The 13,618-nt window shown below is 37.3% G+C and overlaps 4 protein-coding genes and 1 non-coding gene across 7 annotated transcripts; all 5 read left to right on the top strand.

Annotated features, from left to right (window-relative positions):
* Positions 1 to 734: 734 nt before the first annotated feature.
* Positions 735 to 2,705, top strand: LOC111203907 (putative cullin-like protein 4). Its single transcript, XM_048752013.1, has 5 exons — positions 735 to 1,109; positions 1,185 to 1,614; positions 1,693 to 1,879; positions 1,972 to 2,102; positions 2,181 to 2,705. The coding sequence occupies exons 2-5, from the start codon at positions 1,325 to 1,327 to the stop codon at positions 2,194 to 2,196; spliced, it is 624 nt and encodes a 207-aa protein (XP_048607970.1). The 5' UTR covers positions 735 to 1,109; positions 1,185 to 1,324; the 3' UTR covers positions 2,197 to 2,705.
* A 1,698-nt stretch (positions 2,706 to 4,403) lies between these two features.
* On the top strand, positions 4,404 to 7,493 carry LOC106386282 (phytoene synthase, chloroplastic-like). 3 transcript variants are annotated; one of them, XM_013826150.3, is made up of 7 exons: positions 4,404 to 4,557; positions 4,698 to 5,265; positions 5,365 to 5,415; positions 5,838 to 6,010; positions 6,535 to 6,770; positions 6,867 to 7,059; positions 7,169 to 7,493. In XM_013826150.3, exons 2-7 carry the CDS (start codon positions 4,806 to 4,808, stop codon positions 7,322 to 7,324), a joined length of 1,269 nt encoding a protein of 422 aa, XP_013681604.1. In that variant the 5' UTR covers positions 4,404 to 4,557; positions 4,698 to 4,805; the 3' UTR covers positions 7,325 to 7,493.
* Positions 7,494 to 7,836: 343 nt separating this feature from the next.
* Positions 7,837 to 7,908, top strand: TRNAE-UUC. Its single transcript has one exon. It is a non-coding gene; the product is annotated as a tRNA-Glu (tRNA).
* A 438-nt stretch (positions 7,909 to 8,346) lies between these two features.
* LOC106386281 (dentin sialophosphoprotein) lies at positions 8,347 to 10,929 on the top strand. The gene is made up of 4 exons (XM_013826148.3): positions 8,347 to 8,547; positions 9,014 to 9,470; positions 9,553 to 9,702; positions 9,781 to 10,929. Exons 1-4 carry the CDS (start codon positions 8,434 to 8,436, stop codon positions 10,800 to 10,802), a joined length of 1,743 nt encoding a protein of 580 aa, XP_013681602.1. The 5' UTR covers positions 8,347 to 8,433; the 3' UTR covers positions 10,803 to 10,929.
* A 467-nt stretch (positions 10,930 to 11,396) lies between these two features.
* On the top strand, positions 11,397 to 12,113 carry LOC106383444. The gene is made up of 3 exons (XM_048752939.1): positions 11,397 to 11,623; positions 11,723 to 11,831; positions 11,922 to 12,113. Exons 1-3 carry the CDS (start codon positions 11,397 to 11,399, stop codon positions 12,111 to 12,113), a joined length of 528 nt encoding a protein of 175 aa, XP_048608896.1.
* The last annotated feature ends 1,505 nt before the right edge of the window (positions 12,114 to 13,618 follow it).

Raw genomic sequence — 13,618 nt, 5'->3', positions numbered from 1 at the left:
GATCTTGATCGAAATCTCATCCTTAACACAAACGAAGCCACCACACTCAGATCCATCTTCAGTCCGTCGGAGAGCGTCATCAAACGAATCGAGATCTCATCCGACCACCAAGCACACAAGAAAAGGGAAATAAAACCGGAAGCCCTAGAACCACCGCCTCCATCTCTCGGGACACCCCGAGCCGACTACAACGACTCCCGCATAGCCAAACCCACCAAACGCCTTCATAGACAAAGGCCACATATGCCGATGACGCGGAGCTAAGAGAGCCTCCACCCCCCGAGAACAAGAGCCGGCAACAGCGGAGCTATATAAGCTTCCACCTCCCAGAAACCAAGTTAAAAGGAGAAATACGCTCCCTACTTCTCAAAACTAAACACATCCAACCGAGTAAAGAATCCAAAACGAACAAAGAAACACAACGCCAGACCGATGGTGGCTGTGAAAGCCCCTCCATCGGGCGGAAAACCAGATCTCTCTTTCTCTTTTTTTTTTTGATGTAGTTAGGTTAAAAGGTTATAACCTAATCCTATATAAATGTGAATATTTAAAGTTTTTTTTTTGTTTTTATGGGTTTTGAACAAGAAAGGAAATATAGTATAAACTATATATAAAAAAAAAGGAAAACTGATAATTATTTAAAGCGTTTTTATTATCAAATAAGTTTTGCAATTTCTTAAGCATCTCTTATTTATTTGTAGCGTTTTTATTATAAATTTGGTTGTTAATTTGTTTTGGCGGCAACCGTAAAAGGCACGACCGACTCTCTCCTTCAATTGGTGAAATTGCTGTCTGTTATCTTTTCTTTTTGCCTACTCTTCCTATTCCTCCGATCGGTAATCAAGAGACGGCCAATGAAACGCTCAATCAGCGAGGGCGATTTGTCCTCCTCGTCGAAGAAGTCGAAGCACCGTGAATCTGAAGATCTCGAGTCCGATTTGGCTCCACCGCCCATCAGATGCTCAATCAGCGATGGGAGGAGACGGACACAGACCATGACGCTGAATATCCAATCGATGTTGTTAATTTGGAATCGGCTATGGTGAATCCTCCTCCGAATATCTCCCCTGCTGTGCGAGTTTTCAAGCTCAACCTCGTCATTAATAAACGTAATCTCTAATTCTCTTGCTTATGTGTTTGTGTGCTTATTGGCTATCTTCATGTTTGTTTTTGATATCTGTCAGCTGACCCCAAAGTTTACTTGGACGAGGCTTGGAAGTTTCTAAAGCCCAGCGCTCACATGAAGAGGACACTGACCATTTCAGCTTCGCTAAGATTTCGAGAATAAAGTAGGAGAAGCCCTTTTCAAACTGATTGTAGAGGAATGTGGGGCATATATATTTCCACAACCCTGGAGTCTTTGGCAGTGCATTGCAATGATGATGATGATGATGATCCCTCTCTTCTCTTGCTTCCCTTGGAGAAATTTTGCCTGGAGTACGGTGAGAAATTTAAGCTCATCTGTAGCATTGGTGGGGTTCAAGGTCGGATAAAATTTCTTGAAAGAAAAGTGTGGGATTTGGGTTTTGAGCTTTTACCCACAAAGCTCTTCTTGGCCTCTCAAGTTCGTGACAAGGTTCGAACCAGCGTTCTACTTCTCATTACGGATCAGAGGTAACTTTCCTATTGTCTGCTGTCATCATGATTTTAGGTGTTGGATATACTGACTGACTGACTCTTTTCTTTCTCCAGACTAGGCAAGTCTGTTAACCTGAGTCTGCTAAAGAATCTTATGCTTATGCTTAATGGGTCGGTTTCCCGCGAATTGCGCTTCTTGGAGAAGCCTTTTCTTGACTCCACTGCTGAGTTTTACGCCGCAGAAGCAAAACAAGTCCTGGAACAGTCTTCTGACCTTCCCCACTACTTGAAACATATCGATGTACCATTTCTTCTCTTTCCTACATATGTAGGTTGTTGTGTGAATGTATATTTTCCCCTGAGTAGCTCTACTTTGTTCTTCTTTTTTTGCAGCAAAGGGTTGGTGAGGAGAAGAAAAAATGCAAAAGCCTCCTCCCCCTTTTCTCTCGACTCCAGGATGAGCTGCTCCAAGTTTTGTCAACAGGGAACTCCTGGGGGTTCATGCTTGTGCCATTCTTGAAAAGGTTCTAATCCTCCTCCTTTTCTCTTTAATGTGGGTTTTTTGTTGCAAAGTTTGTCTAAGTACATGTGGTTGGTTGCAGGGTTTTGAGAAGCTAATGGATGAGAGACCCTGGGAGGCCCTTCGTATGATGTATGATCTGTTCTGCCAGGCGGATTTAGTGTGTCATATCAACAATGCACTGAGCTCCTACATTTGTCAAACTGGAGAGAAGATTTTAAAGGAAGAAGGCTCATCATTGACTGAGTTCAAGGCTCACGTTGATAAGATATGTTTTACTTACTTTTCCGAAGATCCTTTGTTGGAGAAGACTGCCCAAAAGTGTTTTGAAGGTCTTGGAATGTCTGTCGTTCCCACCGAGGAGATGTTAGAATTAGGAAGCTCAGGGCCTTTTCCGACAAGTCATTGGTGTTTTTAACAAGGCTAGGGTGTCTTTATTATGTCTCACTTCCTACTAGTCGCGTTAAGTTACGTCGGTTGGTACAAATGATCTAATGCTAGGTCTGGGTTGAGTTGAAATGTAGGTCTAGCGATATATCAAAACAATCTTGCGAAGAATGGTAGGAATGGTACGAACCAAATCGAATAATGTATTGTATGTGAGCTATTCGTTGACTCAAACAAAGACTCTGGTCATTATATATAATTTACAAAGAACAATCAAAGCAACTTACGCCAATTTAAATTCAATATTAATAGTTTTAGCTTATACCTATCGTTAAACCAAAAAAGTTTCTCATCAACGTATTGCAAGAGCATATTTTACACAAGATACGGACGGACCAAACCAAAAATAAGAAAGGGACAAATGATATTAAGAAAAAGACAAACCTTCTGAACGAAAGAGGTAACTCAGATACAGACTAGTCGCAAGGAGACATCGAGCAAGTTGCCAACGAGGGTAGAGAGAGAGGGTGGGACCCAGATACAGACTAAAATGAAATCTAACTTTTAACACTTGCTACCAATGAAATAATGACACGTTGAAAAGCATCGTTCCCCACTTTACCGGTTCGGTGCTTCTCCGCATTTGATAAGCTTATCGCTCGCACTCCCATTGGCTTTCCGACGACGTGGCATCTCCGTGATCTCTCTTACCCAAAGTGGACCCAACCCAAACCCGAGGGTCTTTTATACTAACAAATTCTCTTATTATGGATGTTCTTCGAAATTTGTATATTTTTAATTTGTTTAACTAATATCGCTTGTCTACCTAATGTGATGTCTCAATTTTTATGTGTGCGTCACTTTCGATTCATAAATATCCGGTACAGAACCACGTTAAATTTGTACTTCTAGAAAAATATACTATATCTTGAATGGTAAATTGGTAGTCTATTGAAATAGTGAAATCAACTTTCCTATGCATTCTCAATTATTAGCATTGATCTGAAAGATGAAGCTGGTGTCGTAATGTTTTGTAACACGCCATTTTTTTCACCATGATTATGCTTAAACCAAAACACTCTTTTGTGTTATGGAATGAACTTTGTTGTATCTTCATCATTATTTATTTACATATATGTTGGCGATCATTATCAAATGTCTACACCAGCTAGACCTTCTTTTTTTTTTTTTGCTAAGAACCAGCTAGATCTTTATTAGACGAGTATATGGTTGCATCGAATATATTCCCCGCACAAACTCAATACTAGAAAAAAAAAATTATACAGATAAACAATATTTTTTTTTAGCAACCAGAAACAATTTCTACCAAAAATTTGTTAAACAATGCAAAAGGAATAACCTTTATTATATTGCCAATGCATTTCTATTCTTTAATTTAGAAATTAGCGGTTATAAATGACATTATACTTTTTCATAAATAATCATTTTCCCTCAAAATATTTGTATGTAGTATAGTGAAATACTTTTAAAGGTTAAACCACATAATCTCAAATGTTGGCTTAAACCAAAGTAATAAATTTAATTGTTTATAAATAGCTTAAATATCAATGATAGATCCTCTAGTATAGAATCAGAACCTGGCACTGAATTGGTGAATCAACCAAATATAGAATAGTAACCAAAGTTTTAATTAAATAACTAGGCCAAAAGGAGAAAAGGTGTTAAAATGTAAGTTTTGTTTTTTTTTTTTTAAATTGGGATCTTTTTGTTATATGAAACCAGAAATGCTCGATAACACAAGTCACCCCGAAGACTTGGCCAGTCAAAAAACAAATTAAAATATACAAACACACACACACACACGAAAGTAAATAAAAACAAGAGAAGATGAAAAAGAAAGAAGAAAATTTGAGTGGGTGAGAATGTTTGTGATAAGAGGAAGAGTCTTCTTTTTTTCTACTTGTGTTGCAAAGTAAACTTGTGACATCAATGGGTCAAACTCGAACCTTTTTCTCGTCTTTTGTTTAATTAATTGTTTGAAAATCTCGTTGTCCTTCCTCCTCCTTCTCCGTCTCACTCTCACGTCTCTGGTCCTAGAGAGAGAGAGAAAGGTAGGATCTTGTTTCCATCATTCGTTTTCTCTGGTTTGGTTAAGGTTGCTCTCTTATGCTATTTCACTTTTCTGTCTTTTTCTATATAGAGAATCAGAGACCTCGATTTCTCATCAACTCTTCTTTTAATCCATTTGCAGGAAGGCCTTACTCTTTACCACTTTGATCCAAAATCAAAATCTGGGTTTCACTCAAAGTTTGGTTTTTGATTCTTCTTAGTGAGGAAACAGAGTAAACAGAACTTGAGTATGTCTTCTGTAGCAGTGTTATGGGTTGCTGCTTCTTCTCCAAATCCAGACCCAATGAACACTTGTGGGTTGGTACGGGCTTTAGAATCTTCTAGAGTGCTCTCTCGTTGTCAGAATCAGAGAGTGAACAATGGTAGGAGGAACCAAACAACACAAACTACTTGGAGTTCTTCTTCTTCTGTAATGAGCTTTAGAAGAAGAAGAAGAAGTAGTGTTGTCTCTTCAAGCTTAGTAGCACATCCTGCAGGAGAGATAGACCTCTCATCTGAAGAGAAGGTTTACAATGTTGTGTTGAGACAAGCAGCTTTGGTGAACAAACAGCTTAGGTCTACTTCTCCTGTTCTTGACGATGTGAAGAAACCACAGGATATTGTTCGTCCTGGGAGTTTGAGCTTGTTGGGTGAAGCTTATGATCGATGCGGCGAAGTTTGTGCTGAATATGCCAAAACGTTTTATCTTGGTTAGTATCTTTTTTTTTTTGTTACTCTTCTTTGGCTTTGGCGTAATAGAGTATTTTATTCATTTGTTTTCTGAGTTTTTCTTATGTTTTTTGTTGTAGGAACTTTGCTTATGACACCCGAGAGGAGAAAGGCGATTTGGGCTATCTATGGTGAGTTTATTACTACTCGTGATTAGTATTTTTAGCTAAATTTCTTAGCAGGAAGTTCTAATAAGAAGCAGAATTAGTTTCCTTGAAACCTCACGCTCATGTATACATATGACTTTTCTAGTTGTTTTGTGTGTTAGCTTGTGTATAAGACAAGTCCACGAAGGACAGAGCATCCAAATTTGTACCCCTCTCAAGATTAAGTCCCAAGATAATGAATTAATTTAGTTACTAATATGGGTTTTCAATGGGCTTTTGGGCCCAATTATCTTGATCAGCATGAGTCATCTCATGCTGAACAATGTTAGTTCATGACCCTTTGAGATACTAACATTTAAAGCATCTGAGGGATTCTAAACTGCCACATACTAAAATGTTGTTTTTCTTTTATGGTTGTCATGATTTTACTCTCATTCTTTGTGCAGTTTGGTGCAGAAGAACTGATGAACTGGTAGATGGGCCGAATGCATCACATATAACTCCCATGGCGTTAGATAGATGGGAAGCAAGGTTAGAAGATCTTTTTCATGGCCGTGCTTTCGATATGCTTGACGCTGCTCTAGCTGATACAGTTACTAGATACCCTGTAGATATTCAGGTAAGCCTCTCTCTCTCTCTCTGCCTTGTTCAATATATTTTGATAAGGGCAAATCTCCAAAATAGCACCTTTCTAAGTTTATATCACAAAAATAGCACTCAAAAACTAAAATAACCAAAATAGCATCTTTCTAAGTTTATCCTTTGAAAATTTTAATTTTTTTATTTTTCAAAATTTGAAATCTTATCCCCAAAACCTCATTTCTCAACTCTAAACCCTAAACCCTAAACTCTAAACCCTAAACCATAAATCCTAAACCCTAAACTCAAACCCTAAACCCTAAACTCTAAACCCTAAACCCTAAACCCTAAACTCTAAACCCTAAACCCTAAACCCTAAATCCTAAACCCCACCCTTTAACTCTAAACCCTAAGTTTGTGACTTTTGATAAAACATTAAGTGCTATTTTTGTGACTTTTGACCTTGAGTGCTAGTTTGGTAACATAAACTTGATTTAGTGCTATTTTTGTCTTTTTCACTTTTGATAAATCTCATTTTTAAAATGTTTTATTTGTTTTTTGCAGCCATTTAGAGACATGATTGAAGGAATGAGAATGGATTTGAGGAAGTCTAGATACAACAACTTTGATGAGCTCTACCTTTACTGCTACTATGTCGCCGGAACTGTCGGTTTGATGAGCGTTCCGGTTATGGGAATCAATCCCAAGTCCAAGGCAACGACCGAGAGTGTTTACAACGCTGCCTTGGCCCTCGGTATAGCCAATCAGCTTACCAACATACTCAGGGACGTTGGTGAAGAGTGAGTATCGAGATTTGGTTTATTGACTTTTACATATCGGTTTCTTATTTCAATTAAACCGGATCTCATTCTTGAACTGGTTTTGTTCTCTCTCAGTGCAAGAAGAGGAAGAGTTTATCTACCACAAGATGAGTTAGCTCAGGCTGGTCTCTCCGATGAAGACATATTCGCTGGAAAAGTCACTGATAAATGGAGAAACTTCATGAGACTGCAGCTTAAGAGAGCAAGAATGTTCTTCGACGAAGCTGAGAAAGGTGTCACCGAGCTTGACGCTGCTAGCAGATGGCCAGTAAGTGCATCTCTCTACCGTTTAAACTTTTGGTTTGAAGCTTTTTTCGTTTTTACCCCATAACTTTGTTTTTGATCGATTTAACCCCCAAGATTGGTTTTCCCTTCAGGTATGGGCATCGCTACTATTGTATAGGAGAATATTGGACGAGATTGAAGCGAATGATTACAACAACTTTACCAAGAGAGCTTATGTTGGGAAAGTTAAGAAAATTGCAGCTCTTCCATTAGCTTATGCTAAATCAGTAGTAAAGGTTTCAAGTTAAGAGGAATAAACTAAGAGGGCTTTTGTGATTAAAGGCAAAGCTTAGGGTTGAATTTATTATGTTAATTAATATATACATATAAATGGGAAAGAAATTCTTATGGTGTTCAGTGTTCACTTATATTTCTCTATGTAAAATGTAAAAAAAAAAATTTTTATTTCTCTTGGCTCTTGGCTACCAAAGAGATATGGATATTATGGATGCAGAGCTAGTTTTGTGATAAAAAGAAGTTAACAAATATTCATTGAGCTTGACTCATGTTATGAAAACATACAACAACAAAAATAAATACGAAAACAATATTTATTAATATGAAATGTACAAACTCACAAACAGAAAATATGAAGCTTATTTGGTTCGGATCATCATATATTCTTTAGCTTACTTGCACAACTGATCAGGAGGGCTCTTGCCTCTTGTGGTAGAGATTAGAGAATGATTAAAATCACCAGCTCATTGAAGTATAACGTATGCATGAGTCTACAAACTTTGTAGCAATGAAGTTAACAGGATCCGATGTCGTCCAGCGGTTAGGATATCTGGCTTTCACCCAGGAGACCCGGGTTCGATTCCCGGCATCGGAGCTTTTTTTTATATAAAGTATCTGAAAAGTTTATGGCTGAAGAAACTAATCAATTGACGCTTTTGTGTGGGCTTTACAGTTTATGGCCTAAAAATATAAATTCATTTTTATACCCAAGACTATATATTACGATTGTTTTTTTTTCAAATCTTATAAAATGATGATATTTGTTTTCAAACTAAAATTCTCCTCAACAAATGTATTTATTCCGGTGTCCATTTTTAGAATATCTTTGCCATTTCTGGCCGATACGGTACATTACAAGTGACAAGGCGGAGAATGTAAAACAAAGGATGACTAAAATAAATAAATTAAATATTAATATCCAGAAAATTCAAAATTCAAAACCTCCGCTCCAACGTTCACTATGAATATTAGGTCTACATTGGCTGGCGCCTCTTGGGAAAAGAGAAAAGAGATATTGTATAAATACCCCACACACAAACCTTCCGATTCCAAAATAATAAAACATCTTGTTTTCATAATCACTATCTCTCCCAAGTCTCAAACCAACACTCGAGCGAAGATGGATTTCCACAGCCTTCTCAGAAGAGATCTTCAATTTCTCTGCAAGATCAACAAAATCCCAGCTAACATGACTAACCTCGCCATGGCCGATGCTCTCAAATCTCTCGAGACTGTAAGTTTCCTTCCTCCTTCTCACACTTGCATCGATTCGATTTCGTCAATCTAATATGAATCAGCGAATCGCTCTGAGCTGGTTGAGAGAGATCTCGTTAGTTAAGTCGGAATCTAATATGATTCTGGATCTAGAAGTTTTAGGTCACTGATTGAATCCGATCCTGATCGAAGATCTTAGGTGTTTTAGCTCATTAAATTACTGAGATCTGTCAAAATAAGCAAGATCCAGAAATCGTTTGCTTGACATTCTAATGAAATGGTGAATCTGATCTTCATAATTGTTTGTTCATCGCATTCAAATCTGCTCTTGTATATCTATCTTTTTATGCGAAGTTGTTCGTTTGTGTTTGATCTATTTAGTCATCTTGGTCATGCTTGTGGTTTTGAATCTTACTTGTGCTCATTATGTATTTACAGGATTAATTTAGTTCCTGTGATTCTTTTTTTTTCTTTGGGTTTAATAGGTTGAAGGTCTTGATGAATACATGAAACAGTCAGACTCCAATGTTCTTCAGTCTCCAACCAGTGTAGCAAAGCTTCCGCCAAGTACTGCAACGAGAGCAACCCGAAGGAAGACCACCGTTGTAAAACCTGAGCCTCAGTCATCTCGTTTGACGAGCAAGTCTCGTGATGGAGAACTGGACCAAGAAAACATGATCAAGAATGTCAAGTTCGATGTGGCTAAAACTCCTGCAGTGAGAAGCACAAGGAAGGCTTCAGCAGCAGCTTCTTGTGGCAGCAAAGCTCAGGAGAGCAAGAAGGTTGAGATGGTCCAGTCAGGGTACAGCACTAGGAGATCAACCAGGCTATTGGAGAAATGTATGGCTGATCTGAGTTTGAAGACTAAAGAAACATTGGATAAACCTGAGAGGATTGAACAAACGGAACAAGAAGTGTCTGCACAGGAGAAGAATCCAGCTGGTTAGTTTAGACTTTAGATACAATGCCTTTTTCTCTCTTGCAATGCTTCTGATCTATAATGAACATTTTGTGGTAATATCAGGTTCAGAGGAGAGAACTGAGGATGCTGAGGTTATCTTAGGTAGAGATTTAAGTGCTTCCATGGAGAAAGAATGGGAGGTGTTGAAGAATGACGATTATACTCCTCCTGTCTTGGAACATGCCAACACTGAGACAACTAGTGACAATAAAGGTAATGCAACAAATTAATAGCACTAACCAATTTTCTTGTTTACGTTTCTAAATCCAAATGTCATTTTTTTTCTTGCAGAGTCCAAGAACCTTGAAACTTTCGAGAGTTTAGTACAAGTCGATCATCAAGTGACAGAACAGGCTGTGGAGGAGAAAGATTCCGAGCCTGAGAAGACCAACACCTTCCATGAGGAAACAATGGTGGACCAAACCGACGGTGATTCAGAAGCTGAGTCGGAAGGAGATTCTGGTGTTGACTCAGACGGCACTATCTCCGAAGTTGATTCAGACCAAGCCGATCACCAAGAGATAGAAGTGGCGACTCAGGAGAATGATTCCGAGGCTGAGAAAATCATCACTCTTGATGAAGATAAAATGGTGGAAACTGATGGTGATTCAGAAAGTGAGCAGGAAGGAGACGATTCTGGCATTGACTCGAATGGCACAATCTCTGAAGCTGATTCAAACCAAGTCGACCACCAAGAGACAGAACAGGCGACTCAGGAGAATGATTCTGAGACTGAGAAAATCAACGCTTTTGATGAAGACACAATGGTGGAACAAACTGGTGGTGATTCAGACACGGAGTCGGAAGGAGATGATGATTCTGGTGCTGCGTCGGATGGCACTATCTCTGAAGCTGATTCATACCAAGCCATACAGGGAACTGATATTGCTGACGGAAAGGTGATTCTACCTGAATCAGAAGGTTCTATTTCGGCTCCAACTTCTCCTCTTGTGCTTGAAGAGGCTCCAGTAGAAACAGCTCCAGTATCTCCATTTGTGGCAGAAGAATCAGTCTCAGCTCAGTTTCCAAGACCAAACAAATCAGCATCAAAGAACTCGGCTATGAAACTGGTCGATGTGGATAATACGAGCAAGGAGAACAGCATGGAGATGATGATGATGAATGTTTTTAATGGAGAGAGCAAAGGTGAGGAGGCTGCAAAGAAGAATGAGAAGGTGGACATTGATGAAGAGAACTTGAAAGATGTTAGCATGAGGAAACTTGTGAAGATGGTGAAGGAACTCTCTATAAAGAGTAGTAACAACAGAACTGCTTTGCAGATGTTGCCTGGTAATAATCAGATTGCTGAGTAGTGTGGTGACCCCAAAACTTTATTTTATGCTGTTGCCTCTCAGACAGAAAAAAAAACTAAAAAACATGTGTTTGGTCTCAATAATTTGCAATACACTCTGCATAATGAAATCATGTTTAAGAAATACATCTATACTGGAGCAATTTTACAATATTTTTTTAGATTTTACTTCAGTTACATACAATGTACAGGCAGCAGCTCTAGTGTACTACAGTTACAGAATAGATCTTCCCTAATTTAATGGGCCACAAACAAAAAGAGAATAGTCGAGAGATTTGATCTTTTCTAGATGAGCCGAAGCCCAATTAATCTTCTTTTCTTGTTTGTCAAGAAACTAGACAATGAATTTTTAATACGCAGTAATAAAACGTAATGTTATTTACTATCAGGTAAGTCAACATTCAGAGAAAGCCTGTAAAGAAATTTCGGGCTTACTACTAGGACTCACACTTATCAAATTTATCAAATTGTCGTAAGAGATAATTTATAGGGTTGTTCGATTCTTTGCGACTATGAAAAGCGACGATGAGACGGCGAAACCAGCTTCGACGGAGGAGGAAACGAGAGTCGACTCGAAGATGAAGACGGCACAAGCATGGAAAACGAAAGCGATACCGATAGCGGACGCGCATGGAGTGTCGACACAGAAGAAGACGAAGGAGTCGTGAAACCTCCTAGAATTAATTATTTAAACATGCAAGATCCGGAACCGGAGTGGGATGTGGACAGCTTCGATGGTTACGAATGCTACAACTCTGATGACCGTAAAAGCTTCTCCGACGACGAGGAGTACGAAGAGTTATCCAGGCCTGGAAGAATAAGGTAAACGTAATTAACCCCTCTTTGTTATATCCATTGAATTACATCAAAAAATATTTAATATTTGATTCTTTAGGTTTTTTTTGAAGAAGATCCATTCAGGTCTATCTTCCCCCTGCGTGATCTGCAAGAACCTTGGACAACCATGACTTCGAGGGAATATTTTGCGGATATTGCTTCCTTGTGTGTTAAGAAACTCAATGAAGAGAAGGTGACATCAATTCAAATATAAACTTTTTTATTTTGTTTTAATTTGATATGATACTTTACATATAGGATGTGTGTGTTTTTTACTAAATAGGGTACGACTGTGGAATCTGTAAGCATCGTGAGAGGCAATCTAAAAGTAGGAGGTGGGTGGAACCTGTACATCACCTTTATTGCTCGAGAGTATCCCAATGGTCCTCTCGTGGAGTATCAAGCCAAGGCCATGGATTTTGGAGAAAAACCTCCCTTTCCTATTCTCTGCAGACCAGCTTCTACCATATCCTAAGCTAAGACTTGCATAGGTATATTTATTATGCTTAGTCATTTATTCTTAGTGTAACTAGCTACTTGGTATTTTGTTTGGAATTACTTATGAGCTTTGTCAATTTTTTTGGAGGAGTGGATGTAAACATAAAGCGATTTTCTTAATTATGGGAATATTGTTCGGATGATTGTCTTTCTGAATTTCAAACCTTCAATCTAATCGTTGCAGAATGGGTAAGAACATGATTATTAGAGGTTTTTAGAGTGGGGTTCTTAGAGGAATATAAGAACCCGTCTCTTAATTTTTAACTAAAAATGTTAAGAACCGGTTCTTAGTTTTTTTAGTTAAAAGTTAAGAGACGGGTTCTTATATTCCGCTAAGAACCTCACCCTAAAAACCCCCCAATAATCATGCTCAAGCTGAGTCCGAGTTTTTTTATGTTTTGTCTTAATGTTAGCTACTCCTTCTGTTCCTAAAATTAGGATATTTTACAAAATTTTGAAGTTCTAATATATAAGATGTTTTCATTTTCTATGTAATTTTTACTTTATTAAAAATTGTGTACTCAATCATATTTTAATAGTCTATTTTGTAATTAGTTGAATATCATTAATTTATAGTTTTAATGATACTTTCTAGACAAAAAATAATTTTTTTAATATGTATTTCTACCTAAACATTAAACATTTTATATTTAGGAAAGAGAGGGAATATGTCTTTGGGATTACAACTTATGGCCCTACTTTCTAAGTGGTCGATATAGATATGGAGTTCAATCATGGACACGGTTGCTTTTTGCTAATGTTTATCTGTATTTTGGATAATTATGGGGGAGGGTATCTCGACTTGACGCTCGTGCATTCATGAGAGATGATTACTGTCAGTAAAGCGATCAAAATAAACGGTATGATTGGTAACTTTGTGGAATGGCATGCAAATTTAAAATATTTTGCCGATAAACTACTAAAATTGCAGAATAAGAAAATAGACATAAAATAGAGGTGATAAACACACAAATTTTTATTAAATAGAAAATGTGTTTTAGTAGATTATTTTCAAATAATTTGATAATGTCATTTCAAGCTATTAAATAAATAACAATAAAAATTTAATGCTAAATACTTATGTTATAAATAAAATTATACTATAATTTATTTATAATATTATAAGATGTCAAATTATTATTACAAACAAGCTAAATATTTATTACAAGAAATTTTAAATTATTTTCACATTTTGTATTAATTAATTATTAATATTTTTTACTATAATAAATTAGATACTATATAAATATTTTAATTAATCTAATATATATTCTACCATTTCGTAAAATTATCCTGCAGTTTTGATTTCACAGATTTTTTTAAAATTTGTAGTTAAATTATTTTTTCCGCGATTAATATCTATATTTACCAATCGGAACCAAAATTTATGTTCGTATAACTCATGTAATGTTATGTTGTTGATTAGTAAGGGCATTCTCTTGTGTATTTGGAAGGTCTTTAGATGATGCAAGTTTTCATGGC

The sequence above is a fragment of the Brassica napus genome, chromosome C3, assembly GCF_020379485.1.
Source record: "Brassica napus cultivar Da-Ae chromosome C3, Da-Ae, whole genome shotgun sequence".
Lineage (NCBI taxonomy): Eukaryota > Viridiplantae > Streptophyta > Magnoliopsida > Brassicales > Brassicaceae > Brassica > Brassica napus.
The sequence above is the reverse complement of the archived record's forward strand: the minus strand, read 5'-3'. Positions and strand labels throughout refer to the sequence as shown.